This window comes from Anser brachyrhynchus (genome assembly GCF_964034855.1).
Source record: "Anser brachyrhynchus genome assembly, chromosome: W".
Lineage (NCBI taxonomy): Eukaryota > Metazoa > Chordata > Aves > Anseriformes > Anatidae > Anser > Anser brachyrhynchus.
The window spans coordinates 14,937,446-14,965,058 of NC_137704.1; the positions used below are offsets into that span (position 1 = coordinate 14,937,446).

The following is a 27,613-nucleotide window of genomic DNA, read 5'->3' on the forward strand; positions in this document are numbered from 1 at the left end:
GAAGGGAGGGGGCGTTGTACCGAGCGGGCGCCGTCATGGCCGACGGGATCGTTAGGGCGCAGGCCGCCTGGCCCGGCGGCGGCGCTGCCGCTGCAGCCGCTTTCGGAGAGGTCGCCTGCAAGGGCAAGGAGGTCCCCGCCAACGTTCTCCGTGAGGATGAGCGGTCGTGGGCGAGGAGGTAGCCGCGGCGTCGTCGTGCGAGTCTTCTCTTTCCTTCCTTCCCTCGGCCGCTCGCAGCCCTCTGAAACGAGGGCCCGTCGCGGGTCCCGGGAGTGCGGCAGGGCGGGTGGTGGCCTTGCTGCGGGAGGGAGGGAGGCAGGCAGGGAGGGAGGGACGGACGGACGGACGGACGGTCGGTCGGTCGGTCGGGGTCTCTCCGGCTCGTGGCGCTCTCTACTGCAGCGCCTCTAAAACCCCGCGCTTCTTCGGTGCGCGTCCCGCCTGCCCCCGGGGTGCCACGGCGCGTACTGGGTCGCCGGCGCAGTCGGTCTCCTTGGGGGTTCGGACTGCCTGCGTATAGGCAGCGAGCATCGCAGTAGTGACCGTAATCAGTCATTTCTGCGTAGCAGAAACGCAGGTCTTGATGCGCCTCGTGACAGCGTTCTAGAGACGCCCCGGCTCGGCCGTGCTAGGCTTTGGTTATGGCACCACCCCCACCGCGCACGCGAGCGCACGCTCTCTCCAAAGTGGCTTGTGAAAGGGAAGAATTGCAGCTTTTCCTAGCTTTCTTAAACATCTAGAAGCCAGTCAATCCCGCAGGCTGCTGGTCCTCACTTGAGGCGGGGGGGGAACTTAGAACTGCTTTTGGAGTGTAGTTGGCTATAGCGAATGGTCTTGAATTTGCTTAGCTCGCTGTACCGAAGGCCTGTTTCACAGTTGAGCGATGTTATAGGGGGGAGAAGTGTGAGGAAGGCTCGTAATTCTCGATTGTCGCGCAGTGAAAGGCGATGGTGAGTAAGAAGTGCAAAGCATCTGTGGAATCGAGTCTTATCGGCGCTGTTTCAGTCGCATCTAAAATAAATAAAACTGCCGGAAGTCGCTAATCTGAAGTACTCGGCTGTCTCGTTGCCCCCGTCACCTTGCGTGCTGGATCCTGCTTCTGGTGCCGTATGCAGTTTCGGTCTGCTGGTGATTTGGGGAGTTCCCTCGCAATTAGTTGCGAGTCGATGGTTTCCTACAGATCGGTGGTATTCGTGTTTCGCAGGTGATACCTTGGCCTCGGTCTGGAGGTGTCTGACGTAGAGCCGGCCGTAACGGGCTAACTTGGAATGTTCTTTCCCCTGAGTACGTGGCGTTATCGAGGACGGAGAGTTTATACAGCCTCAGCCGGATTACTCCGGGTTCTTTGAAGATGCCTTCCTACCTCTGGCCGAGGCAATATTTGGACATAACTGAAGGACAGTTAGCAATTGTTTGCCGCTTGTGTGTTTTGCGTGTAGAAGGTAGAGAACTTTGCCTATTCAAAGATCGCTTAAGAAGAATCGCTGTTTTGTCGTGCGCATTTGGGGTACCTGATAATCTGCTTCGGTAGGACGAGTTCGGTGGGGCATAGTGATTTGCTTAAGCTGTTGCCTTTCTCTGAAGCTGACTGCGTTGTAACTGTTTACTCTTCCTCCAGCGCCTTGCGTTCCGTGATAGTTCGCCTCAGGCTCCAGTGTTTTTTCCTAGTCCTTCCTGAGAAGGCAGTTGTCCGGTTATGTGAAGCAGAAGATTCTGGCGGACCCGTGAGTACTGTGGGAGCTTTCTTTTCGCTAGGCTGGCTGTACCTGTAACTAGTTTGTAACTTCCTAGACTCTTTCCCGTCCCCTCTTTTCCTCTGGATGTTGCGGAGGGGCGCACAGTAGGCTATTTTGGGTTTTCCGATGCTGTAGTCTTTTGCCTCTAGCTTGTAATGGAGTTGAGCTTTTTGACTAAGAGCGGCGATATAAAGCGATGCTGGTCTCCGGCTACGCGCTTGTAGTGCAAAAAGCAGTGTTGTTCCGAAGTACGGTCTGATGCCCGTTTTCACGGTTTCCAGACAGCGGCGGTGGTACTTTGACTATGCAGAAGAGGGCTTGGGGTTTGGGCAGGTCAGAGGCGAGGAAAGGGAAAGCTGGTTGAGCGGCGCTGGGTGTTTGTTTCGCTGTTAGCTATGCAAGTCAAGTTCCAAGGCTTTGTGAGGCCACGCAAAAGAAAAGGCACCGTGAAGCTTTTATTTTCCGCCAGAGCGGCTTACGTTGCCCGAAGCTATGACGGGGGCTTTAACCCCCGAGACAAATTTAGCTTCTGTGACTGTTTTGTAGTCTGTTCCTGTCTAGAGGGTAATTCAAAGAGCAGCGGTTGAATCGTGAAGGATTAGCTAACCGTGTTCTGTGGATGGTTCTCCGCTCGCGTTCGTTCTGTGCGTCGTGGCACGTTATGTTAGGTAACGTTATTTCCTTTTTCCAGCTTCTTGGGCGTGTAATGGTTGTTGGCAAGAAGTGTGCTGCTAACCTGGACCTGACCAATGGATTCCGGATGGCTGTGAATGCCCACCCTCGGGCCCTTCGGGCTGTCGTGTACATCTACGTATTCTGGGTGGCGGTCAGTTGGGCCGGCCTCCTGGCTAAGGTTTTTGCACCGCAGGCGTCACTGCACGCGTACGGGTCGCCGCCGAGTAGGTTTCATATGTTGCCCGTCAATCTAGCCCCTGTTGAGGTATGATTTTTTTTTTTTTTTTCCTGGACGGCTGTCTATGGAGGGTAATAAAGAGCTTTGAGCAGCACTTGCACAATAAAGATGGAGCATGGGGATATGACCTCTGTCTTGTGTGTCTTGCCGATGGAAATAGTTCTGCAAGTTAAAAGAATGTTTCGGTCTGTTGACAGTGTCGTGTAGATGGTGGTTTGCCCAGTCATTTGAAACGCGAAGATAGAAGCGCTCGGCGGTCCTGTGGGTCTCCATCTCCCTAAGACGATCTAGGATGTGCTGTGTGTTTGAGGCCTTGCTATCTTCCCCCTGCTCCCAAATAAAAGGGCGTGCTTTTATTGCGAAACAGCCGCATCGAGGACTGGCAGATGTAGAACCAGAGAAGAATAAGGTTGGAAGAAAGCTTCCAGGCATCGTCTGTTGTCTGCCCCTGTCCCGAGGAGGCAGAATAAACTCTACCCGGTGTGATTTCTGACAGGTGCTTGTCAGCCTGTTCTTGACTACCGTAGGAGTTTTGCTACCGCTTTCTTTTCAGTCGTGGGTTTCGCAACTTCGAGAAGTAATTTCTCCCACAGACGCTTTTCGAAGCGTAGAAGGCTCTGGGATGCTTGAGTCGGCTTCTGAACGTTCAAGACTCGGCTGCCGTTCCCTTTATTTTTTTGTATGTATTTTTAGAGTCTTTTTTTTTCCTAAACGAAGTCCGTTGTTCAGGAACTAGAAGAAGGATTAGCTAAAGGCACCATAAGGCGTTTAAATGCGATCACCTCTCGTGCTTTGTTAGACCTCTGGCTTTGCTGTGCTCCTTGTTTAATTGCGGTTACGTTCAAGGCTTACTGGAGCGTGGGAGCGTTAAAATGCTATTAAATATTTTTAGTGTTTGAAACTTGCTAATGAAATGATTTTTGTGACTCCGTTCCTCACAAAGAAACTCGATTCCTTAGCAGGAGGAATGATCTTTGTTACTGGATCTGTTTGCGGGGTTAACGATTGCAGCTGTGAATGACTAAAGTCTTTTGAAGAAGCTGAATGATAAAAACCAAACCGAAACAAGAAACAGCCCTTGTTCTACTCGAAGTAATATAGAATTTGCCGTTTGCGGGGTCAGATGAAAATAGTTGTGGAAGTCAACTACTTGGGGGGGGGGGGGGAGGGGAGGGGAGGGGAGGGGTGGGTGGAGGTGGAGATGCTGTTGCCCTTTCAGGGAAAGCTTCTTAAATTGGCACTTGATCAACTGTTCTGTTTCTGTATTTGTCCTTGGTCTCTTTCATTGGTCTGTTTTGTTGACGTAGAAGAGCCCATGGAACTGCTCAAAGAAACCTGTGCAAATGGACCTTGAGTAAGTATTTACGTGTTCAACTGTTCCCCAGTCGGTCTAGCTAGGTCTAGCTAATGCTATCAGCGCTTGTAGTCTTTCACAAAAGGTGTTTAATTCCTGAGAAAGTAGAGGAGGAAGACAATTGGTAATCTCTTTGCTTAATAGGCACTGTTAGACAACCGTAGAAGGCGAAGAAATTTGCCCCCGAGGCACCAATTTGACCCTTCCTTTAGCCTGTACGCTTTCAAAGAGCATATCATAGAACCATAGAATGGCCTGGGTTGAAAAGCACCTTAAAGATCATCTAGTTTCAACCCCCCTGCTCTGGGCAGCGTTGCCAACCGCTAGAGCAGGCTGCCCAGAGCCGCGTCCAGCCTGGCCTTGAATGCCTCCAGGGATGGGGCATCCAGAACCTCTCTGGGCAACCCGTTCCAGTGCCTCACCGCCCTCTGAGTGAAAAACTTTCTCCTAATATCTAAGCTAAATCTCCCCTGTCTTAGTTTAAAACCATTCCCCCTTGTCCTATCGCTATCAACACGTGTATTTTTACTCCTGTATATACAGATTCGTAGGGGTTGGAAGGGACCTCAAGAGATCGTCGGGTCTAACCCCCCTGCCAGAGCAGGTTCCCTAGAGCAGGCTGCCCAGGTAGGCGTCCAGACGGGCCTTGAATATCTCCGGAGAAGGAGACTCCACAACCTCCCCGGGCAGCCTGTTCCAGCGCTCCGTCACCCTCACCGTGAAGAAGTTCTTTCGCGTGTTGGTGCGGAACTTCCTGTGCTCCAGTTTTTGGCCGTTGCCCCTTGTCCTATCCCCACAAACCACTGAAAAGAGGGTGGCCAAGTCCCACTGTCTCCCACACTTAAGATATTTGTAATCATTGATAAGATCCCCTCTCAGTCTTCTCTTCTCAAGGCTGAACAGGCCCAGGTCTCTCAGTCTTTGCTCATAGGGGAGATGCTCCAGGCCCCGTATCATCTTTGTTGCCCTCCGCTGGACTCTTTCCAGGAGATCCCTGTCTCTCTTTTTGTACTGGGGAGCCCAGAACCGGACACGGTACTCCAGGCGAGGCCTGCCCAAGGCAGAGTAGAGGGGGAGGATCACCTCCCTTGACCTGCTGGCCACGCTCCTTTTAACGCACGCCAGGATCCCATTGGCCTTCTTGGCCACCAGGGCACGCCGCTGGCTCATGGTCAACCTGTCGTCCACCAGGACCCCCGGGTCCTTCTCCGCAGCGCTCCTCTCCAGCAGGTCATCCCCCAGCCTGTACTGATACACGCGGTTGTTCCTTCCCAGGTGCAGGACTCTACGCTTGCTCTTGTTAAACTTCATTTGGCTTCTTCCTGCCCAGCTCTCCAGCCCGCCCAGGTCTCGCTGAATGGCAGCACAGCCTTCTGGCGTGTCGGCCACTCCTCCCAGCTTTGTATCATCGGCGTACTTGCTGAGGCTGGACACTATTCCCTCGTCAAGGTCGGCGATGAAGATGTTGAACAAGACCGGACCCAGCACCGACCCCTGGGGAACACCGCTAGTCACAGGGCTGCAGCCGGACTCTGCGCCGCCGATCACCACCCTCTGAGCTCGGCCGGTCAGCCAGGTCTCAACCCACCTTACCGTCCACTCGTCTATCCCACGCTTTCTCAGCTTTGCTAGCAGGACGTCGTGGGAGACAGTATCGGAAGCCTTGCTAAAGTCAAGGTAGATGACATCCACTGCTCTCCCTCCATCAACGCAGCTGGTGATGCCATCATAGAAGGCAACGAGGTCGGTCGAGCACGATTTCCCCTTGGTGAATCCATGCTGACTACTCCTCATAACCTCCTTCTCTTCCAATGGCTTGGAGATGGCATCCAGAACAAGCTGTTCCAACACCTTTCCAGGGACGGAGGTGAGACTGACCTTTCCAAGAGCTCCACATCCTTCTTGTGCTGGGGGCCCCAGGCCTGCACGCAGTATTCCAGGTGGGGTCTCCCAAGAGCAGGGTAGAGGGGGATAATCACCTCCCTCTCCCTGCTGGCCACCCCTTTGTTAATGCAGCCCAGGACACAGTTGGCCTTCCGGGCTGCAAGCGCGCGCTGCTGGCTCGTGTCCAGCTTCTCGTCCATCAGGACCCCCAAGTCCTTCTCCGCAGGGCTGCTCTCAAGTTCTTCTTCTCCCAGTCTATAGAAATACCTGGGATTGCCCCAGCCCAAGGTCAACGCCTTGCACTTGGCCTTGTTGAACCTCATTAGGTTCTCATGGGCCCACTTCTCCGGCCTGTCCAGGTCCCTCCGGACGGCATCCCTTCCCTCTGTTGTATCGACTGCACCGCTCAGCTTGGTGTCATCTGCAAACTTGCTCGATTCCGTCGTCTGTGTCATTGCTAAAGATGTTGAAGAGCACCGGTCCCGAGGCCGACCCCTGAGGGACACCGCTTGTGACCGGCCTCCACCCAGACATAGAGCCGTTGACCACAACCCTTTGGCTGCGACCAGCCAACCAATTCTTTATCCGCCCAGCAGTCCATCCTTCAAATCCATACCTCTCCAATTTAGAGAGAAGAATGTGGTGAGGGACCGTATCAAAGGCTTTGCTCAGTCCAGGTGGCATATCCTATCCCAGGAGTGGTTTCAGCCGTAAACAACAAACAGTTACGAGGAGAGGTGTAGCTCTGTAAATATTTTTGTTGCCTTGGGTGAATTGGTGTCTGGTCGCACTGAGTGGCCCGCGTGGTAGCTGGTCACTGTCTCCCACACTTAAGATATTTGTAATCATTGATAAGATCCCCTCTCAGTCTTCTCTTCTCAAGGCTGAACAGACCCAGCCCTGATAATGAGTCTAGCCAGCTTGCTGCCCAAAACGCTCTTGCCCCACTTGGTGCACCCCATCCAGTGTCAGCATGCCCCATCTCTCAAAAGCACGCCTGAGATTGTAGAAATTGAAACCTCGATCGTGGCACCAGCTACGCAGCCAATCATTCACCTGATCCGTACGCTGCCTCCTCTGTGGGTCCCAGTCTCCGACTGGGAGGATTGAGAAGAACACTACTTGTGCTTCTGATCCCTTCAGCATCTTTCCAAGGGACATAAAGTCCCTTTTGATGTTTCCGAGTCTCCTTGTCATGGCCTCAGTTGTCCCTACGTGAAAGAGCAGGAACAGGTGATAGTCCTCCAGCTTGACCAAGCTCGGTAGCCTCGTTGTGATGTCACAAATACAGGCCCCGGGCAGGCAACAGACCTCCCTCAAGAGATTGTCTGGGTGGCAAATGGGCACCTCAGTGCCTCTCAGAGAGGAATTTCCAATTACCAACACCTTCCGTACATTTTTGTGGAACTGGTTCTTAGACAAGTAGCATGCTGGTCCACCTTTTTACAGTTGCCCTTTCCCTCGTCTTGACCATTACTGTTGTTGGTGGCACACTGTCCTTTTTTGGGCCCCAGAGCATCATATCTGTTGCATAGGGGCACTTCAGGGGCAAGGGGGATATTCCTCGCTCTGCTTTGTGCAGAGACGAGGGTCCAGCCACCCTTGTCTTGTGAGTCCATCAATTCTGCTGGTTTCAGGTTGGAAACCATTTTACCACCCTTGTGAAGACTTAAGACGGGGCTGTTGCTCAGCCTGCGCCAGCGCATGATACCACACGTCGATATCTCGCTCGGATTCCTGGATGCATCGCAGCCTGCTGAGCTCCTATTGCAACCTGGCAACTTGCTCAGTGTTTATCTGTCTGGTCACACTTACACCCACAACACCCAACACTGCCTTCAGGCCCTAGGGGGACCTCCAGATATTGGAGCTCCCTGCAACAGATGGTCTGGGCGGCTCTTTCAGTCCTTGGGAGGTCTGTCTGGGTAGAGGCATCTACTGGGAGGGTTGTGGCCCCTCCATCTGGGTTTCAGTCTCAGCCCGGCAGGTATGGCATATGGACACCATTTTTGCCTCACTGGAAGCTGCTTCATGGCGCTCCCAGAATAGAGGGAAGAGATCGGTCTGCCTTCCACCCTCCCTGCTCACCCTGCCTGCATGAACTGCCACACAAACTGCTGCTTCACGCCCTGACTGCCTGCTCTGTTTGCTGCGCTCCTGGTCACTCATGCTCCCTAGGGGTTGCCTTTGTACGGGGGGGGGGGGGGGGGGCAGGGGGGGGGCACTCCTGGCTCCGCCCAAGCCTCATCAGCCACCCTCCTGAGGGCCGCAGGATCCTGGCGGCTCCCTCAAGTAGCCTCAATGCGGCCTCAATGGCCCTCTGCACGCCACGATCCCCCACTCCGCTGCAGAATGCATCTGCCCCGGAGCCAATCACCTGAGCTGTACTGCCACAAGGGTTCAAGAATAGCCCCACATTATTCGTGACTGCTTTGGGAGCATATTTAAATAACTGGCAAAGCAAGAATGAAGGGAGTCAATTGCCTTGCCCTAGACAACCTCCTTTGTGGCCCTTCCACCACATCCTCACCTATCCATCCCTCAAGCTCCAAAGCCTCAAACTTATTATGTAAGGGCACCTGGGAAGGAGAAGTGGATAGGGAGGGGCTTGCCTGTGATGCTGAGCAGGGACCTATTTCCATTCCTCCTCATCTCTTAGGTCCCCTCCTTCTGCCTGACAGCAGCAGGGCAGGGGGTCCACCACTATTTGGGGTGGATCACCCCGGTGCCTTTCTCACAGGCATAGCAGGGAGTTGCTCCACCAGTCTATCTCCTGCTCACACTCCCTGATAGTCCTTAACCTCTCCACCTCCTCCTTGAGCTCTGCTACCAGGCTGAGCAGATCATCCACCTGCTCACACCTCATGCAGGTGGTATTGATTTGCGGAAGAACTCTACAACTCAAAAGCAAATGAGTTATAAAGTGGGTATGTGGTTTATTTTGGTGCCGGGCTCATGCAGGATAGCTCCCAAAGGCATACACAACAATTCGCTCACTCGCGTTCTCTTTTATCCCCTAAAATATTACATATGCATTAAGTCTCGCAACACATCTATGCATATTCATTTCCTAGCTCCGCCCAGCCCCGCTTCGTATGCTAATTATCTTATCAGTCCTTCTGCGCTTGTGTAGTACTCTCTGGTGGCCATTGGGATGAAGTAAGACATCTTCATCAGAGTTGAGCTTTTCACCTCGTCTCCCTGCGCGTGCTCTCTGAGCCCTTGGTCACAGTCCGAACCATAAGGTTGGTTTGATCTGGTTCTTGGGGTCCCAGGGGCTCCTGTTACCTCGAGGCCTAAGCGCAGCACAAGCACAGTACATCGCAAACGTAGCACATATTAAGCAATGAGTGTTGCCTACATATTCATTCTTAATCAATTGCCCTCTAATTTCTAACCCCATGTCTCAGTACCTGCCACCCTCAGATGGCACCAACAGGCTCAGGCACTCCCTGCAGCTGGAGACCTGAACATACACATTTTTGGGCAAGCTCTTGGGTCTGGGTTGCCACAGTCTTTTTGGCATACGCTTTCTGCCTAGTAGAGACCATGGCTGAATTTGTTGCCAGGTAGGCAGCTGATAGTTGAGCTAGTCTCCTGAGCGGGGAGCGATACTCTGCCCTCTCTGCTCGCCCTGCCTGCGTCAACTGCCGCGCCACGCCCTGTTTGCCTGCTCTGTTCGCAGTGCTCCTAGTCGCTTGCGCTCCCTAGGGGCTGCCTTTGTACGACAGAGGCTCCTGGCTCTGCCCAAGCCTCGAAAGCCGCTCTTGCGAGGGCTACCGGATACTGGCGGCTCCCTCAAGTGGCCTTGATTCAGGAACCCCCCCTGCATGCCACGATCCCCGGCTCCGCTGAAGAACGTGTCCCGGAGCCGATCACCTCGGCGAGCCGCCTCAGAGCTGATTGCCTCAGAGCTCACCTGGGCGACTTAGATAACTGGCAAATCAAGAATGAAGGGACCTTATTGCAATATGTTGATGACTTGTTGCTAAGAGCTCCAACCAAAGAAAAATGTGTGCAGTTGATTATCTGCTTGTTAAATTACCTGGGAACGGCCAGATATCGAGTATCTCAGAAAAAGGCCTAAGTAGCCCAGCAGAAAGTAAGGTACTTGGGGTCTGATATTTCTCAAGGACAGCAAGCACCGGATCTGGAGTGAAAAGAAGCTATATGCCAAATTGCTGTCCCCCAAACAAACAAACAAAAAAAGCAATTAGGAGGATTCCAAGGGATAGCAGTTTTTTGTCAAATCTGGATCCCAAATTTTGGACTAATAGCAAAGCCATTGTATGAAGCAACAAAGGGGACAGAAAATGTGCTAGAGTGGACTGCTGAGTGCTGTAAGGGATTTAATGACATTAAAAAGGGCCCTAATGTCAGCACCAGCCCAAGGGCTGCCAAACATGGCAAAACCCTTCCAGCAGTTTGTTCATGAACAAAGGAGGGTGGAAGCCGGGGTGATGACCCAGATGCTGGAAGCTGGAAAAGACCAATGGCTTATTTTTCCAAACAGCTAGATGAAACAAGTAAAGGATGGCCGTCTTGTTTGAGGGCAGTAGCAGCAACTGCACTCACAGAATCACAGAATTGTAGGGGTTGGAAGGGACCTCAAGAGATCATCGGGTCCAACCCCCCTGCCAGAGCAGGTTCCCTAGAGCAGGCTGCCCAGGTAGGCGTCCAGACGGGCCTTGAATATCTCCGGAGAAGGAGACTCCACAACCTCCCCGGGCAGCCTGTTCCAGCGCTCCGTCACCCTCACCGTGAAGAAGTTCTTTCGCATGTTGGTGCGGAACTTCCTGTGCTCCAGTTTTTGGCCGTTGCCCCTTGTCCTATCCCCACAAACCACTGAAAAGAGGGTGGCCAAGTCCCACTGTCTCCCACACTTAAGATATTTGTAATCATTGATAAGATCCCCTCTCAGTCTTCTCTTCTCAAGGCTGAACAGGCCCAGGTCTCTCAGTCTTTGCTCATAGGGGAGATGCTCCAGGCCCCGTATCATCTTTGTTGCCCTCCGCTGGACTCTTTCCAGGAGATCCCTGTCTCTTTTTGTACTGGGGAGCCCGGAACCGGACACGGTACTCCCAGGCGAGGCCTGCCCAGGGCAGAGTAGAGGGGGAGGATCACCTCCCTTGACCTGCTGGCCACGCTCCTTTTAACGCACGCCAGGATCCCATTGGCCTTCTTGGCCACCAGGGCACGCCGCTGGCTCATGGTCAACCTGTCGTCCACCAGGACCCCCGGGTCCTTCTCCGCAGCGCTCCTCTCCAGCAGGTCATCCCCCAGCCTGTACTGATACATGCGGTTGTTCCTTCCCAGGTGCAGGACTCTACGCTTGCTCTTGTTAAACTTCATTTGGCTTCTTCCTGCCCAGCTCTCCAGCCCGCCCAGGTCTCGCTGAATGGCAGCACAGCCTTCTGGCGTGTCGGCCACTCCTCCCAGCTTTGTATCATCGGCGTACTTGCTGAGGCTGGACACTATTCCCTCGTCAAGGTCGGCGATGAAGATGTTGAACAAGACCGGACCCAGCACCGACCCCTGGGGAACACCGCTAGTCACAGGGCTGCAGCCGGACTCTGTGCCGCCGATCACCACCCTCTGAGCTCGGCCGGTCAGCCAGGTCTCAACCCACCTTACCGTCCACTCGTCTATCCCACGCTTTCTCAGCTTTGCTAGCAGGACGTCGTGGGAGACAGTATCGGAAGCCTTGCTAAAGTCAAGGTAGATGACATCCACTGCTCTCCCTCCATCAACGCAGCTGGTGATGCCATCATAGAAGGCAACGAGGTCGGTCGAGCACGATTTCCCCTTGGTGAATCCATGCTGACTACTCCTCATAACCTCCTTCTCTTCCAATGGCTTGGAGATGGCATCCAGAACAAGCTGTTCCAACACCTTTCCAGGGACAGAGGTGAGACTGACTGGCCTGTAGTTTCCCAGATCCTCCTTCTTGCCCTTCTTGAAAACCGGAGTGACACTGGCTATCCTCCAGTCTTCAGGCACCTCTCCTGTTCTCCAAGACCTTTCAAAGATGATAGAGAGCGGTTCGGCGATCACCTCTGCCAGCTCCCTCAGCACACGTGGATGCATCCCATCGGGGCCCATGGCTTTGTGTGTGTTGATCCCACCCAGATGCACCCCGATCACCCCCTCCTCAACCAGAGGGAAGATCTCCATTTCCCAGACTTTTTCTCCTCCCTCCAGGGTCCAGGAGTCCTGGGGGGGAGTCTTTGAAGCAAAGACCGAACCAAAGAAGGCATTCAGTATCTCTGCCTTCTCAGCATCCCCCGTTACCAGGACACCCCCCTCATTCAGCAGGGGACCCACATTATCCCTAGTCTTCCTTTTATTTTTTACATAGTTAAAAAAAAAAAAACACCTTCTTATTATCCTTTGTCTTCTTTGCCAGCTTCATCTCGAGGTGGGCTTTAGCCTTCCTCATCGCATCCCTGCAGGCCCTGACAACACTCCTATACTCCTCCCAAGGGGACAGGCCCTTTTTCCACATTTCATAGACCTTCTTCCTTTTGATCTTGTTGATGAGCTCCTTGCTCATCCACCCCTCTCCTACCCCCTTCCCTGATTTCCTACTCTTTGGGATGCACCGATCCTGAGCTTGGAGGAAGTGATATTTAAATGTTGCCCAGCTGTCACAAGCACCCTTACCTTCTAGCAATCTAGCCCATAAGATACCTCCAAGTAGGTCCCGGAAGAGGTCAAAGTTGGAAGAGGTCGAGATGCAGGCCTGTAGGGAAGAGGAGAGATTTTCTTTGTACTGCTGCAGTTGTTTAGCCAGTTCATCCACCATGGGTTCCTCATGGTCTTTCCAGGCCATTACTGCCAATGAGCTGGCATATGATGATGGTGCACTCCGTACAAACTTCCGCCACATGGGTCGTGTACACTGGACTGCATCTGGATCTGTGGATATCTGTTCATTGTCTAGGTCCCTATAAATCACCTCCCGTACGGCTAATTCCCTCAGGTACTGGATTCCCTTCTCCATAGTGGTCCACTTGCCTAGTAGACATACAAGTTCTTCCTTGAAGGGATACCTTTCCTTCACAGCTGACAGGAGGCACCTCCAGAGGCTGTAAGATGGTGCTCCATCTCCAATTACTTTGTCAATGCCTGCATCTCTAGCAAGGGATCCCAGCCGCCTGGCTTCCCTGCCCTCTAATTCCACACAATTGGCTCCGGTGTCCCAGCACCGGAGCAGCCAGGTGACAAGCTGCTCACCTATACAGCGACCAAAATCTTTTCGCACATCTCATAGCTCACGCTGGTATAGGTTTCGGGTAGTTACTGTTGTTTTTGCAACATCTTCATCTTCATCCTCCCGTTCCTCTGATGGCCCGGCCTCATCTTCTCCATACCTAGTCTTAGCAGGAGTTTTTCTGTGTTCTAAATGATCTGACTCTCTAAACCATTTTTTCATCTTGGTTACGGGTGCAACCGACACTGGTACAGTTTGTTTCCCTGGCTCAGCCTTGGGGCCCGTTTTAGGGTTTGCAGTGGCCACTGGGCCTGTCTCAGGGGTTGAAGTGGCTACAGGGTCTGTCACAGGGGTTATTATATTGGCATTGAATGCATCACGGTAAGCATAGCCCAAGCCCCAGCACGTTGCAGTGATTTGTGTATGTCTGGCACTGCCAGGGTGATGACAAAACTTTTTCAAGCACTCTACTGTTTTTTAGGATTTTTCAGTTGTTCGGGGGTGAATTTCCAAAGCAATGGGGGTGCCCACTGCTCTAGATGCATGCCCATATCCTCCCACTCTCCCTGCCACTCATAACTATCCTGCCTCAGGACACATCTCTGGATGACACTCTTAAGTATTTAACACTTAGACAAAACCTGAAGTGCATTCAGGAGACATAACAATGAGAACATGCTGGTCTGAACATCCCAAGGATATTCGAAGTTTTGGAAAGCTACCATAACTCTCCTGGAGGAGAAGAAAGGGAGAGTGAACAAGTGGGAAAAAACATCTTCCCCTGACCCCTCCATAGATTGGCTCCCTAAAGAAAAAGTGTGAAAGGTGTAATTATTAATAGTTTCTGAGGTAGGGTTTCCAAAGTATGGAGTTGACAACAATGCTGGTACAAATACCAGATTAGTCTCATGGCCAGTAATTTTATCATATCGTAAGCCAGTGTTACACAGTACAGCAAAATAATAACCCCGTACCAACCCCAGAAATGATAAGCAACATGACAGGGAACACATACACTAAGTAATGTGCTATATAACTTAGTTCGGAAAGCAGGCACAGCAGACTTGAAACCACAAAAATCGGAATTGTGATTAGCAACTATTAAACTGATGTAATGCTTATCAGAATCTTGTTTTAACACACTCTGGTCAGATCTGTCGTTATCTCAACTCTTTGTGCCCCACGGTGGGCAGCAAAAGGACTGTTGTGGTTTAACCCGGCTGGCAGCTAAGCACCACACAGCCGTTCGCTCACCCTCCCCCCTCCCTCTCTGGGATGGGGGAGAGAAACGGGAAAGTGAAGCCTGTGGGTTGAGATAAAGACAGTTTATTAAGACAGGAGAAAAAAAATAATAATATTGATGATAGTACTACTAATAATAATGTGTACAAAACAAGTGATGCACAATGCAATTGCTCACCACCCGCTGACCGATGCCCAGCCTATCCCCGAGCAGCCGGCCCCCCACCCCGGCCAGCCACCCCTATATATTGTTTAGCATGACGTCAGATGGTATGGAATACCCCTTTGGCCAGTTTGGGTCAGCTGTCCTGGGTCTGTCCCCTCCCAGCTCCTGCTGCACCCCTAGCCTGCTCGCTGGCAGGACAGAGCGAGAAGCTGAAAAGTCCTTGGCTTAGTGTAAGCACTGCTCTGCAACAATTAAAACATTAGCGTGTTATCAACATCATTCTCATCCTAAATCCAAAACATAGCACCCTACCAGTTACTAGGAGCAAAATTAACTCTATCCTAACTGAAACCAGGACAAACTCGTTGTAGGAACCATTTGGACTGCGCGTGCCTGGCCAAGTTGCTTACCCAGCAGATAACTGGATGATTAAAGTCCCCCATGAGAACCAGCACCCAGGATCGTGAGGCTAATTCTAGCTGCTTGTAGAAGACCTCGTCAACCTCCTCCCCCTCCTCCTCCTGATCTGGTGACCTGTAGTACACCCCCACAACAGCATCACCCACACCAGCCCACCCTTTAATTCTCACCCACAAGCTCTCCACTCATTCATCACCCTCCCCCAGGTGGAGCTGGGTACATTCTAATTGCTCCCTCACATAAAGAGCAACTCCTCCCCCTCTCTTCCCCAGCCTGTCTTTCCTAAAAAGGACATAGCCCTCCATGACAGCGTTCCAGTCATGCGAGCTGTCCCACCACATTTCCATGACTGCAATGAGATTGTGGCCCCGCAACTGTACACAGATCTCGAGCTCATCCTGTTTATTTCCCATGTTTTGCGCACTGGTATACAGGCACTTTAGGGAAGCAGCAGGCTCAGTTACCCCTAGAGGGACGCAAGAAGAAGATTCCGGACGGGGTATTGGGAATATTATCTTCGCTGAGGAGCCCTCGGACGATCCTATGGGACAACTCAGAGGTTTTTCCCTGCTGTCTTCAACACTAACAGCAGTGACAACATCCCCCAGCCCTTCTCTGTCACATCTAACTCCCCTCCCTTCCCCCGTCGAACCTAGTTTAAAGCCCTGGTAATCAGTCCAGAGAGCTTGCTCCCCAGTACTGTTGTCCATAGGTTCGTGCCCGGTGCGCCACACCAATAAGCATACAGGGTCGGAATCCACACGAAGGTCTTTTAATTAAATAATTAATTATATAACTCTGCAGAGTCAGGTGCTGAGCAATCTTTCACAAAGCAAACACGCCTCTGACTCGAATCACCGTCATTTATACACAGCAAACTTGTGAAAACTATCTCTTTGGCTACTTTCAATTGGCTGTTACAGCTCACCTAACTTATCTCTACTGAGTTTGCGCATTACAGAGGAACAGCGGGGGGGGGGTAACACCAAATCCCACATTAGCATACATTTGTATTTTGATGGGTGTGATTTTTAATATGTTAATGACCCTTTATGAGCAAAAAGTTACTATAGGTCACTCTGGAGCTGTTTTTCTCCTTCTTGTTTTTTACCTTTTATCACTTATCTTCCTTGCTTCTGCTAGCTCAAGGCTACCTGTCTCTTTCTTCCCTTATTTTCTCAGCTAAAAGACTGCGCAAGCTATAGAAAGACTACACAAGCTACAGGCCTCCCTATTTTTTTCCATGTTTTCTTGTTTTTTTCCCAGCTTTGGGACTACAATACACTTGTGCCCCACTTGCTGAGTCAGAGTCCGTCAGCAGCCCACATACCCAGCTTCTCAAAGGCCTGCCCAAGATCAAAATACCCAAAGCCTTGGTCTAGACACCACCCCCTCAGCCAGTCATTCACCTGTCCCGTTCTCCTCCTTCTTTCTGGGTCCCAGGCACCCATCGGGAGGACAGAGGAGAACACTACCTGCACCCCTGATCCCTTCAACATCCTTCCCAGGGATGCAAAGTCCTTTTTAACATTACTCATTTTCCTTGTCGCAGCATCCTGGGACCCAGCCTGAATGATGATGAGAGGATAGTAGTCTTCCGGTTTAATGAGCTGCGGCAGAGCCTTCCTAACGTCTCTGACACGCGCTTCAGGAAGACAACACACCTCTCTGGAGAGGTTATCCGGGCGGCAAACGGGAGCCTTGGTGCCCCCCAGAAAGGAGTCCCCAATCACTAAGACTCTCCGCCCTTTTTTTGTGGCACTGGTTTTGATGCAGTGCCCCATCCGGCCCAGATCCCTATGCTTGCTACTTCCCTCAACCTCGATGTGCTTCTCGGTGCCCGGGTTCTGACTACTTTCCAGACCCTCATCCCTTTCCTGACCAAGAGCCTCGAGCCTATTACCCAGGGACACCGCGGGGGTTGGTGGCTCCATGGGTGTTGGGGGAAGACGCCTCCTTCTCCTTTGAGCTGAGACAAGAGTCCAGCCCCTTTCCTCTCGTGGGCTGTCAAGCCCTCTGTCCTGTAGGTGAGCAGCTGGATCGGCTACTGCCCCTTGCAGGGACTTAGGAGGGGGCTGCTGGGCTTCAGTAGGGGTAGGTTCACACCTCCTATCTGTCTCCCTCAGAGACTCCCAGGAGCCCCTCAGGCTGCCAATTTCTCGCTGCAGCCCGGCCATCTTCTCAAGCAGTTCCTTGAGCAGGGCACACATGCACCCACAACAGCTCTCTCTTCCCTCAGGACCCAGGGGGGCCTCCAGATTCCGGAGCTCCCCACAGTCACCAGTCTGGACTGCCACTTCACCCCTCAGGGTATCCACCTGCATGCCTACATGAGCACAGAGAGGCTGTGTCCCCTCAGTTTGGGTTTCTGCCTTGGCCCGGCCGCTGCGATGGGTGCCCACCATGGTAAATTATAAGTTATAAGAGACAGAGTTCCCAAAGAAGAGGAAAGGAAGAGAAAGGGAAGTGAGAAAGAGAGGAGAGGATCCTCCCTGTGCTCCCTCCCTGCCCCACCCAAACTGCTCCGCGCAAACTGCCTGCTCTAACTGCCAAGCCTGTCCTGTTTGCACATCCTGTTCGCAGCGCTCTGGCACTCCTAGTTCAGGAAGCAAGAAAACTGACTCTGTGCCACATGCATTGCTAGAGATAACGGAAGCCAACGGAAACTGCTGGTTATCCCCAAGCTGAATGGCTAAATATCAAGCTGTATTAGTAGACCAAGGAGACATAAAGCTGTCTGTGGTCAGCACCCTGAACCCAGCCACGCTTCTTCCAGCCAAAGAGACAGGAGAAATCCATCATGACTGTGTGGGTATTATTGAGCGCACACATGCCAGCCAAGCTGACTTTAAGGATGAACTGATAACTAATGCAGATCTTATTTTACAGATGGTAGCAGTTTTATGGAAAATGGACAACGTAACACAGGATATGCAGTCGTGACACTGTAGAAGCAAAGTCAGTAGCTCATAAGACTTCAGCACAAAAAGCTGCATTAATTGCCTTGACTAGGGCATTAGAATTAACAGAGGGGAAGACCCTCAATGTGTTTACAGAGACTAAATATGCCTTTGGAGATTTGCACGTCCATGGAGCCATCTGGAAAGAGTGAGGGCTATTGACAACAGCTGGAGGACCAATCAAGCATGGTCCAGAAATTTTACAGTTGTTGGAGGCAGTGCAAAGGCCCAAAGCTGTTGCAGTAGTGCACTGTAAGGCCCACCAAAAGGGTGATCGTGACATAATATTAGGGAACAGGAAAGATGACTTAGCCGCCAAAGAAGCAGCCAGAAGGGCACCAGGAGCCCTACAAGGCATGTTAGTCCCCTGTGCAAAGACTTCACTTAATCCACCACAATATTCTACTAAAGAGATCCAACTAGTGGAAAAACTAAAATGTACGAAGCAAAAAGATGGCTGGTGGAACAGATCCTGATAATGGAAACTATGACTGAGGAGTTAATGAAAGACTTAAATGAAGGGACACACTTTGGTGCTGATGCCATGGCAGATAGCCTGAAGCACTTTTCGATTGGACCAAAAATGAAAACTATAGCAAACCAAATAGTGCAAAAATGGCCTGTATGCTATGCTAACAGCTCCAAGATCCAACCAAAACCACCATCAGGGGAGTCAAGAAAAGGGATGAAACCTGGGGAGTACTGGCAAGTGGACTTTTCTGAATTGCCTAGACAAGGATCATATCGATATCTTCTAGTACTAGTAGACACATTCACTGGATGGCCAGAGGCCTTCCCATGCCAAACTAAAAAACTAGGGAGGTCGTAAAGGCTTTACTGAAAGAAGCAATCCCACACTTTGGAATACCAGAGGGACTTTCCTCAGACAATGGACCTCATTTTATATCACAAGTAGTTCAAGAAATATTGAGGGCATTACAGATCAAGTGGGATTTACATACTGCTTGGTGACCACAATCAAGAGGACAAGTAGAAAGAATGAATCAAACATTAAAAAGGCAGTTAACTAAAATTTGCCAGGAAGCTGAGCTAAAGTGACCAGAAGCCCTACCAATAGTTTTGCTGAGAATTAGGATAGCCCCCAGAGCTAAAGAAAAAGTTAGCCCATTTGAATTGTTATATGGCAAACCACACCCTGTAAATGAATTTGTGACAGAAGGGAATCAAATGCATATAAGGGGGGGGGGGGGGTGGGAAGGTTGGGTAAGGCAATATTTGCTGTCTTTGTCTGCCATGTTGTCCTTTCTCCATAGATATATGCAGGAGCGACTACCGATTCCACTGATGTTCCGGTACACCCATTCCGACCTGGACATCAGGTACTGATTTGAATGTGGAAAGACAAGCCTCTAAAGAAAGAGTGGAAAGGACCCTATACTATCTTGCTCCACACCTACGCTGCAATCAAAGTAGAAGGGATCAAATTGTGAATTCACTATACTCGTGTGAAGGCAGCACCACCAGAAGAGGAGAAGCAAGACCTACCATCAAAAGAAGCACAAGAGACTTTGTGGCAGGTAGAACCAACTGAGGACTTGAAATTGCTGTTTAAAAGGACAAAATGATTTCTGTTCTGATTATAATTTCCTTAACAGGGTCGACTTACAGTTCCAATGCTTGGACACAGAATTCTATAGTTCAGTTAGCTTTAAACCTAACCCACTTTGCAAACATATCTTGTTGGTTGTGTACACATGTACCTGCCTCAGCATGAGGGAACCCCTATCTATGCCATACCACTCACTGTAAACAAGACAGACGTGTGGCAATTAGCAAACTCAAGTAATACTAGTATTTCTCCTCCATCACGGTCTTCCTCTATCCCTGTGTACCCTATCGAAAGAGAAAAATCTATCATGTGTATACTCAATTAATAGAATTAAGGAGAATGTGGCCCAGGGATCGTATGTAGGTTCTTGGAATCTCATTGGACAACGTAAAACAATGATTGTAGTTGAAACCACCAATTACACTGTCATAAAAAAATATGGAAGCAGAAGTGGACCTATCAGCCTCCATTGGTGGATATCCCCAGGAGGAGTATATTGGCTATGTGGTCCACGAGCGCATAAAGCACTTCCTCCTGAAGAGTACAGGACTTGTGCCCTGGGAGCTGTAGTTCCAGCCATTAGACTCTATAAACACATCGACATAAGGGCCAACACTTGGATCACAGGCCATCTTTATGACACCTCGGGAGAAACAAGGAATTTATAATCCCCTTTCAAACAGAAATAGCTGGTTTCATGATTTGTGGAGGGCCTTAATCCCTTCATTGGGAATAGTAGAACTTGAAAGAGCAATAGTAAACATCTGCAACACTAGAAATCATAAGCAATGCCGCTACTGATGCTCTTGGTCAAATACAAACAGAAATAAAACAAGTATCCCAAATAGCCTTAGAAAACCATCTTGCCTTAGATGGGCTACTTGCAGCCCAGGGAGGAGTTTGTGCTGTAATAAACCGCAGCTGCTGTGTCTATGTAAATGAGAAGAAGCAAATTCAAACAGACATTAACCAAGTCTGGCAAGCATCCCACCTGTTTCACCAAATATCTCAGGGTGCAACCATTGGTAGTGGACCAGCTTTTTCCTGTCTGTGATCATGGTTTCCAGATTTTGGACGGTTGAAACAACTGTTTTTAATTATCATAATAGTTGTAGCTATGGTAGTGATATGTAGTTGTGTTTTGTGATACATGCCTAATTGTCTAAATTCATATAGTGCTTTATTCATCCAAACCTCACCAAGTAATGTTAGCAAAATGAGATATAGATAATACAGAGTGCTTCTTCAAATTAGCCGAAATGGACAAGAAATATGTCGTGAGAACTATGAGGCCTAAAAGTGAGGTACATAGTCTCAAATGAGGGAAATTGTAGTCCCAAGCTGGGAAAAAAACAAGGAAACCTTAAAGAAAATAGGGAGGCTTGTAGCTTGTGTAGTCTTTAGCTGAGAAAATAAGGAAACCTTAAAGAAAACAGAGAGACTGGTAGCCTTGAGCTAGCAGAAGCAAGGAAGATAAGGGATGAAAGGCAGAAAACAGGACGGAGAAAAACACCTGCAGGAAAATTCCAGACTGACCTATGGTAACCTTTTGCTCATTAAGGGTCATTAACGTATTAAAAAACCACACTCATCAAAAAGCTAATGTATGCTAATGTGGGATTTAGTGCCCCCCTCCCTCCCTCCTCCCCCTCCCCCTCCCCTCCCCCCCCCGGTCTTCTGAGTGCAAGCTCAGTAGAGATAAGTTAGGTGAGCTGTAACAGCCAATCAAAAGTAGCCAGAGAGATAGTTTTCACAAGTTTGCTGTGTATAAATAATCAAGCCAGAGGTGTGCTTACTTTGCAAAAGATTGCCAAGCACCTGACTCTGCAGAGTTATATAATTATTTAATTAAAAGGCCTTCATGTGGATTCTGACTCTGTGCTTGTAGGTGGGGTGTACTGGGCACAAACCTGCAGACAGCATGAACAGTCACTGGAGACCCTCCTGCAGGAGGCCCAGAAGGTGTATGTCAGGAAGGGAGATGAGAAGGAAAAGCAAAGAGGGAAATTAATGGTCTTCACAGTGGACCAGGTAGTGAGGCAGAGGGTTGGAGAAAGAGGAAGAAAACTTTCAGGGGAAGTTGGGCCAAGGATGGAAAGGAGAAGAAGAGATGAAGGAATGGCACGCAAGGAAAGCTACCTGTGTTGCAGCCTAAATCCTAGCGGGGATGGGCTTTGAGAAGATGTTTTCAGTATGGCCAGGCCAGCCACTTCAAATAGGAGTATCCGGAGTAGAAGAAGGAGGAGTTTGTATGCTGTTATTGTAAGAAAGAGTGTTTTTGTGTTTTTGTAAAGAGATGTTACATTGTTTAAAGGTAAGGAATGTGGTATTGAGATATGCTTGCAGTGATAAGAAAGCTTACCAGACAACCTTGTAAAATGCAGACAACAAGACTCAGTGCAATTAAGTGAAAATCACAGTGTCAAGTCAGATAAGGGAAGGAATGTCACCACCTCACAAAGTAAAAAGTCACAAGAAACTTGAAAAATAACAGGCTGGCAACTGAAAGCCATGCATTATCTGTGAAGCATCAGATCGGTTGTGAATCTGGAGTACCCAGTCAATGGGGAAACGGGAGGGTCCCAATTGTCAAGAGATAAAGTATATAAACCGTGCTATGTAACTAGTAGGCACGCTCCCGCTTGCGGGACGCCCGCCATTGCAATCGTGAATAAAAATGCTACTTCACTGAGAGCCTCGCCTGAGCCTATATTATTGGCCACAGAGTGTTTTTCACAAACTGGGGGCTTGTCCGGGATCGTCACCTTCTGGGGAGCCCCATTACCACTGCAGCAGGAAGTCATACCCTGCTGATTTCAGCAGTCCTGTGTCTTGGTGACAGTGGTTCTGCAGAGAGCTGACAAAGGAACTGAGACTTGTTAAGAAGGCAGGATCGGTGAAGAATTAGGGAAGAAAAAAAAAAGAGGTAGGCACTCTGGTTTCGAGAATTGACCTGGTAACTCTGTGCACAGACCAAGGTAAGAAATATTAAGTATTGCCTTGGGGGTCGGCTGAGACTCTGTGTGACGTGTGATTGAGACGTACTTTTGTACGAAGGGAGTGTGGAGTCCTGATCCGCGGTCCCATAGCTCCGTGAGGGGCGCGGCCAGAGACGGACGAATTGTGAGATAAGAGAGAGAAAGGAAGAGTCTCGGGAAATTTGGTGTACGGTACCCCTTGCATGGTGAAGTGCTTGGCAGTAAACCCCCATTTTCCAGAATCAGAATGTTAGTGTGTGGTACCCTGCAGGAGGTAAATTTCCGTAGCAGCACACTGACAAGAGCAGGAAAAATGGGAAATATGGGTTCCAGGAGACAGGGAGATATCCCTGGGGGAGTGCCTACTGACAGTCCTTCTGGAAGAATTATAAGAAATTGGGTGGAAAAAAATTAAGAGGAAATGATAAAAAGAAAATGATGAAATACTGTGTATTAATCTGGACAAAAGAACCAATTAAGGAAACAACAGTATTTTGGCCAAAATAGGGGTCTAATGAAAATTCAGGCTTTAAATTTTTATGTAAACAATAAGACTCCTTTTTTGGAGGAGGAGCCAAGTTATGCTCCCTATAATCCTAATATTGCACCAGTGGCAGCAACAGCTGCTCCAGGAAGGGAGACAGGGACTGCAATTAACACTGTCCCTAGAGAAGGAGCGTACTCTAGGCTCTGGTAAGAATTAGAACAAGGTAGAAGAGATACTGAGAATTTTGCCTTCCCTGATACTAACAGTACTAACACTAACTGTGTATCCTCTTAGGTGAACTCCCCCCTCTCCTTACCGGCAGAGAGGTGTTAGGGGTTTTAAAGAGGAGATGAAGTCTTTAATTGAGGACCCCATCAGGCTAGCTGAACAATTAGACCAGTTCCTAGGGCCTAACTTATACTCTTGGGGGGAAATGATGTCTATACTAAGTATGTTGTTTACAGGGGAAGACAGGGGAATGATCAGGAGGAGAGCTGCTATACAAGAATGGGAAAGAGCTCATCCTCCAGGACCAGGGGTAATACCAGCAGAGCAGAAATACCCACTTGCCGATCCTGGCTGGAATAATAATAATAATAATGCGCAACACAGAAATCATATGAGAGACTTGGGGTCAGAATGAGAAAGTACTCGAGGATGAATCCTGAGGACCCAGTATCCCAAGGCCTCTTGAAAGTTTTGTGATTTTGTGATTAAAGCCTGGCCAGATACACAGGAAAAAAGCTCCAGAAGGTGGGAGGATGGAGTGAACAGTCACTGGAGGCCCTACTGTGGGAGGCCCTGAAGGGAGGAGGAGATGAGAAGGAAAAGCAGAGACGAAAGTAATGGTCTTCAGAGTGGACCGGATAGTGAGGCAGAGGGTTGGAGAAAGAGGAAGAAAATCTTCAGGGGGAGTCATGTCCAGGATGGAAAGGAGAGGAAGAGAGACGAAGGAATGGCAGGCAAGGAAAGCTGCCTGTGTTGCAGCCTAAATCCTAGCAGGGACAGGCTTTGAGAAGATGTTTTAAGTGTGGCCAGGCTGGCCACTTCAAATAGGAGTATCCGGAGTGGAAGAAGGAGGAGAGATTGCTGTTATAAATTCAGAATAGGGGAGTCGGGGCTTCTCAGAAAGCTAGTCCCACTGAGAGACCCTGATAAATGAAAAAGAGCTCAAGGGTTAAGATAAGGACATGGGGATCACTCTACAGTTATCGTCGCGGGCAAAACAGACTTAGCATAGGAAGATTAATAAAATTTATTACCTATTTCTGACAGGCTGGAGTGGTGAGAAACAGAGAAACAAGCTGGGGGCACCTACCCCTATCCACTCTCTTCTACCTCTTCCCTGCCCTGAGTGGTGCAGGGGGGCCGGGAGTGGGGGATGCAGTCAGCCCGTGGTGCTTCGTTTCCACCACCCCTCCATGGTCACTCTCTCCCCTGCTCTGGTGTGAGGTCCCTCCCACGGGGTGCCAACCTTTGTGGGCTGGTCCTGTGTGGGTTTCTCCATGGGCAGCGGCTCTTTTGGGAGCTGTTCCAGGTGTGGGTCTGTGCCGCAGGGTCCATCCATTGGGAGTGGGTTGCTCTGGCTTGGGACCCCCACAGGCATCAGATCCCTCCCCGCCCTGATCACCTGCTCCTGCGTGGGCTCCTCTCCACAGTCTGTAGCATGGAGATCTGCTCCACCGTGGTACACCATGGGCTGCAGGGGGAGCAGCCTGCTCCACCATGAGCCTCTCTGCGGGGCCGTGCGGGGAGCAATTCCAACCTCCCGAGGAGGTGTTACTGTTACAATATGTGGATGATCTTTTATTGTCAGGACAATAGGAGAAAACAGTTGTGAAGGAAGCCACTAACAAGCTATTCAACTTTCTGGGAAAACAGGGCTTGACAGTATTGAAAAATAAATTACAATATGTAGAAAGAGAAGTATTTAGGGCATCTAGTGTCTGAGGGAAAACAAAGAATAAATCCAGAGAGGATTCAGGGAATTGTTGAGCTACCCCTACACAAAACTAAGAAAGAACTAAAAAGTTTTAAGAGAAAGAGGTTTTTAAGGAATTAGGAGCCACAAAGTCCAAAGGAAAATGGATACTCCCTGATGGGAGAGAAATGCTGAATAAAGCACTAATGAGGCAAATATTAACTGTTTTACATCAAGGGAGTCATTGGGGGGTGCAAGCAATGTGTGATGTTGTGCTAAGAAAGTATGTCTGTGTAGGAATATACACTTTAGTGAAGCAAATATGCAGAGGATGTACCATATGTCAAAAGGTAAATAAAAAGGTCATCTGTAACCCACCTAGACCCCTCTAGAGCCAGGGATTCAACCTTTCCAAAGTATACAGGTAGACTTTATTGAGTTACCTAAAGTAGGATGACTTAAGTACTTGTTGGTCCTAATTGACCATCTGACTGGTCCTGACTTTCCTTTGTTTCTCACTTTTCTAGCTTGTTAGTAATAGGCAGTAAATCTTACTATCTCCCTACTCTGAGTCTGTTTTGCCCGTCACAATAATTGTTGAGCGATCTCCCCATCCTTACCTCAACCCTTGAGCCCTTTGCATTGTATTTTCTCCCCCTTTCCCTTTGAGGAGGGGGGGGGTGAGAAAGCAGCTGAGATGGAGCTCGGCTGCCCACCTGAGTAAACCACCACAGAGGTATGAATCATAGTAGTAATCTAACCTTTAACCTCTCCTTAAGAAAAAAATAATGAATACCACATGTAACTGGGGGAAAGAGTTGGATTACATAGAATTAGAGTGTCCCCAGGGGATTCTGGTTTTTATATTAGTATGTATATCATTCTTCATACCGATGGAAATTCAGGGGGCAATAATACTGACCCTGGGTGTCAAAATGTTACCTGTGAGGTAGGGAATTATACATACTGTACCAAATATGGTAATTATGGGTGTGCTAATATATTGTCTCAAATGGCAAAGGATGGTATTGGCTATGTGGTAATAAAGCCAGGAAGGCAATGCCCCTAGGATGGAAGGGAGCTTGCACCCTGGGGACAATAACTCCAATGTAACTATTATTGAAGACATACAAAGCCAAAGCCCCCTTGGGACCCATATATGCAGAATTAAGAGCACTCCAGCTTATCCTCTAGTAAAAAGGAATAGGGTATTTCACAGTTCTGTGAGGTGGTTTATCCCTTGGTTAGGGGTGAGTGAATTAGAGAAAGCTATTGTGAATATCTCAGCTATAGCTGAAGAATTAGAAAATAACACTCTAGATGTGATCTGGGCATTGCAAGAGGAGGTGACAAGTCTGTCAAAGATGGTATTCCAGAATCTAATGGTACTGGATTTATTACTGGCCTTGCAAGGAGGGGTTTGCACGATAATTAATGCCAGTTGCTGTACATACGTAGACCAAACGGGGCAAACTGAGACTAATCTCAAAAATATTTGGGAGAAAACCAAGATCTTACATGAGGTGGCCGAAGATGAAATTTCCTGGGGATTTAGAGACATTTGGGAAAAATTGACCTCATGGTTGCCTGGATGGGATTGGCTCAAGCATCTATTTGTTAGTATTCTAGTAATAATGGCATTGTGTATCTGTCACCCTCTATGACATCTGAAGAAAAATATTGCACCCTAATGTTGGAAAAACCCAGTAGTGGGGGATGTAAAGAGGTACAAAAACAACAATAGGAGTAAGAAAAGAAGAAGGGGAATTGTAAGAATTAAAGTTGTGTTTTTACAGTGGAAAATCCACTAACCTTGCATATTCAAAAGTGACTGCAGAGGCATAACAGTGGCATAACAGTGGGGAGTATGTTAAGCAGATAAGGGGACAGTGGAAGGTCCCACTGTCCGAAAATAAGGCAGATAGCTAAGAAAAACAAGACAAGCAGTGCAAAATCAGTAAAAACAAAAAAATCATGGGCTCTCTAGTCACGAGAGAAGAAGGGGGGAAAAAAAAAAGGAAAAATTAACAGTTGGTCAAATATAATTGTACATATATGGTATAGTGATAAGCGTCGAGTAGTTTGTGAACCTGTAGTACTCAGCCAATGATGAAACAAGAGAGGAATCAAGCACTGTGTAATAGGGAATATAAGGTTATGATAAACTTTTGCTGGGTGCTCCTGTTTGCAGGACACCCGCCATTGCAATCATGAATAAAACTGCTACTTAACTGAGCTCCTTGCCTGAGCCTGTGTTATTGGCTGCAGATTGTTTCTCACACCTCCATTGGACTCTTACCAGTATGCCACATCCACACTTGCCAAAAAGGAGGTGGGGACCCAAACTGAGCTTCTGAAAAAGCATGCAGCCGTCCAGGTATCAGGCTGCAGGGAGTACCAAAGCTTCACACCACCTTTGGGCAGCTGCAGAGATAGCAACTGCATGAGATGTGAGCAGGTGGAAGACCTGCTCAGCATGGTAGTTGAGCTATGAGAAGAGGTGGAAAAACTGAGGGGCATCTGGGATTCAGAGAGGGAGGTAGACTGGAGTTGCCAAGTCCTGGCCTCTGTCAAACAAGAACAGGCACGAGGAGTTTGCCAACAAGAAGGGAATGCAGTATCCATCCCCCAGCAGACACAAGGCAGAAGCTACAAGGATGTGAATGAATGGAGACAATCCAGACTCGAGGTGGCAGGAGAAATCCGCCTTCACCCATCTTACCCTATCAGGTAGCCCTGAGCCACAGGTATGAGGCCATGGAGGCTGAA

The 27,613-nt window shown here is 49.4% G+C and overlaps 1 protein-coding gene across 3 annotated transcripts; it reads left to right on the top strand.

Annotated features, from left to right (window-relative positions):
- LOC308184833 (uncharacterized protein) lies at window positions 1–27,077 on the top strand. 3 transcript variants are annotated; one of them, XR_013942934.1, is made up of 5 exons: window positions 1–178; window positions 1,619–1,724; window positions 3,957–4,003; window positions 19,163–22,109; window positions 27,036–27,077. XR_013942934.1 is itself a non-coding variant. In XM_080572417.1 (4 exons), exons 1-4 carry the CDS (start codon window positions 36–38, stop codon window positions 7,550–7,552), a joined length of 324 nt encoding a protein of 107 aa, XP_080428543.1. In that variant the 5' UTR covers window positions 1–35; the 3' UTR covers window positions 7,553–22,152. The 3 variants fall into 3 exon arrangements, 2 of the variants coding, with proteins under 2 accessions (XP_080428543.1, XP_080428542.1); XM_080572417.1 differs by lacking the exon at window positions 27,036–27,077 and having other exon boundaries at window positions 7,525–22,152; XM_080572416.1 differs by lacking the exon at window positions 27,036–27,077 and having other exon boundaries at window positions 19,163–22,152.
- The last annotated feature ends 536 nt before the right edge of the window (window positions 27,078–27,613 follow it).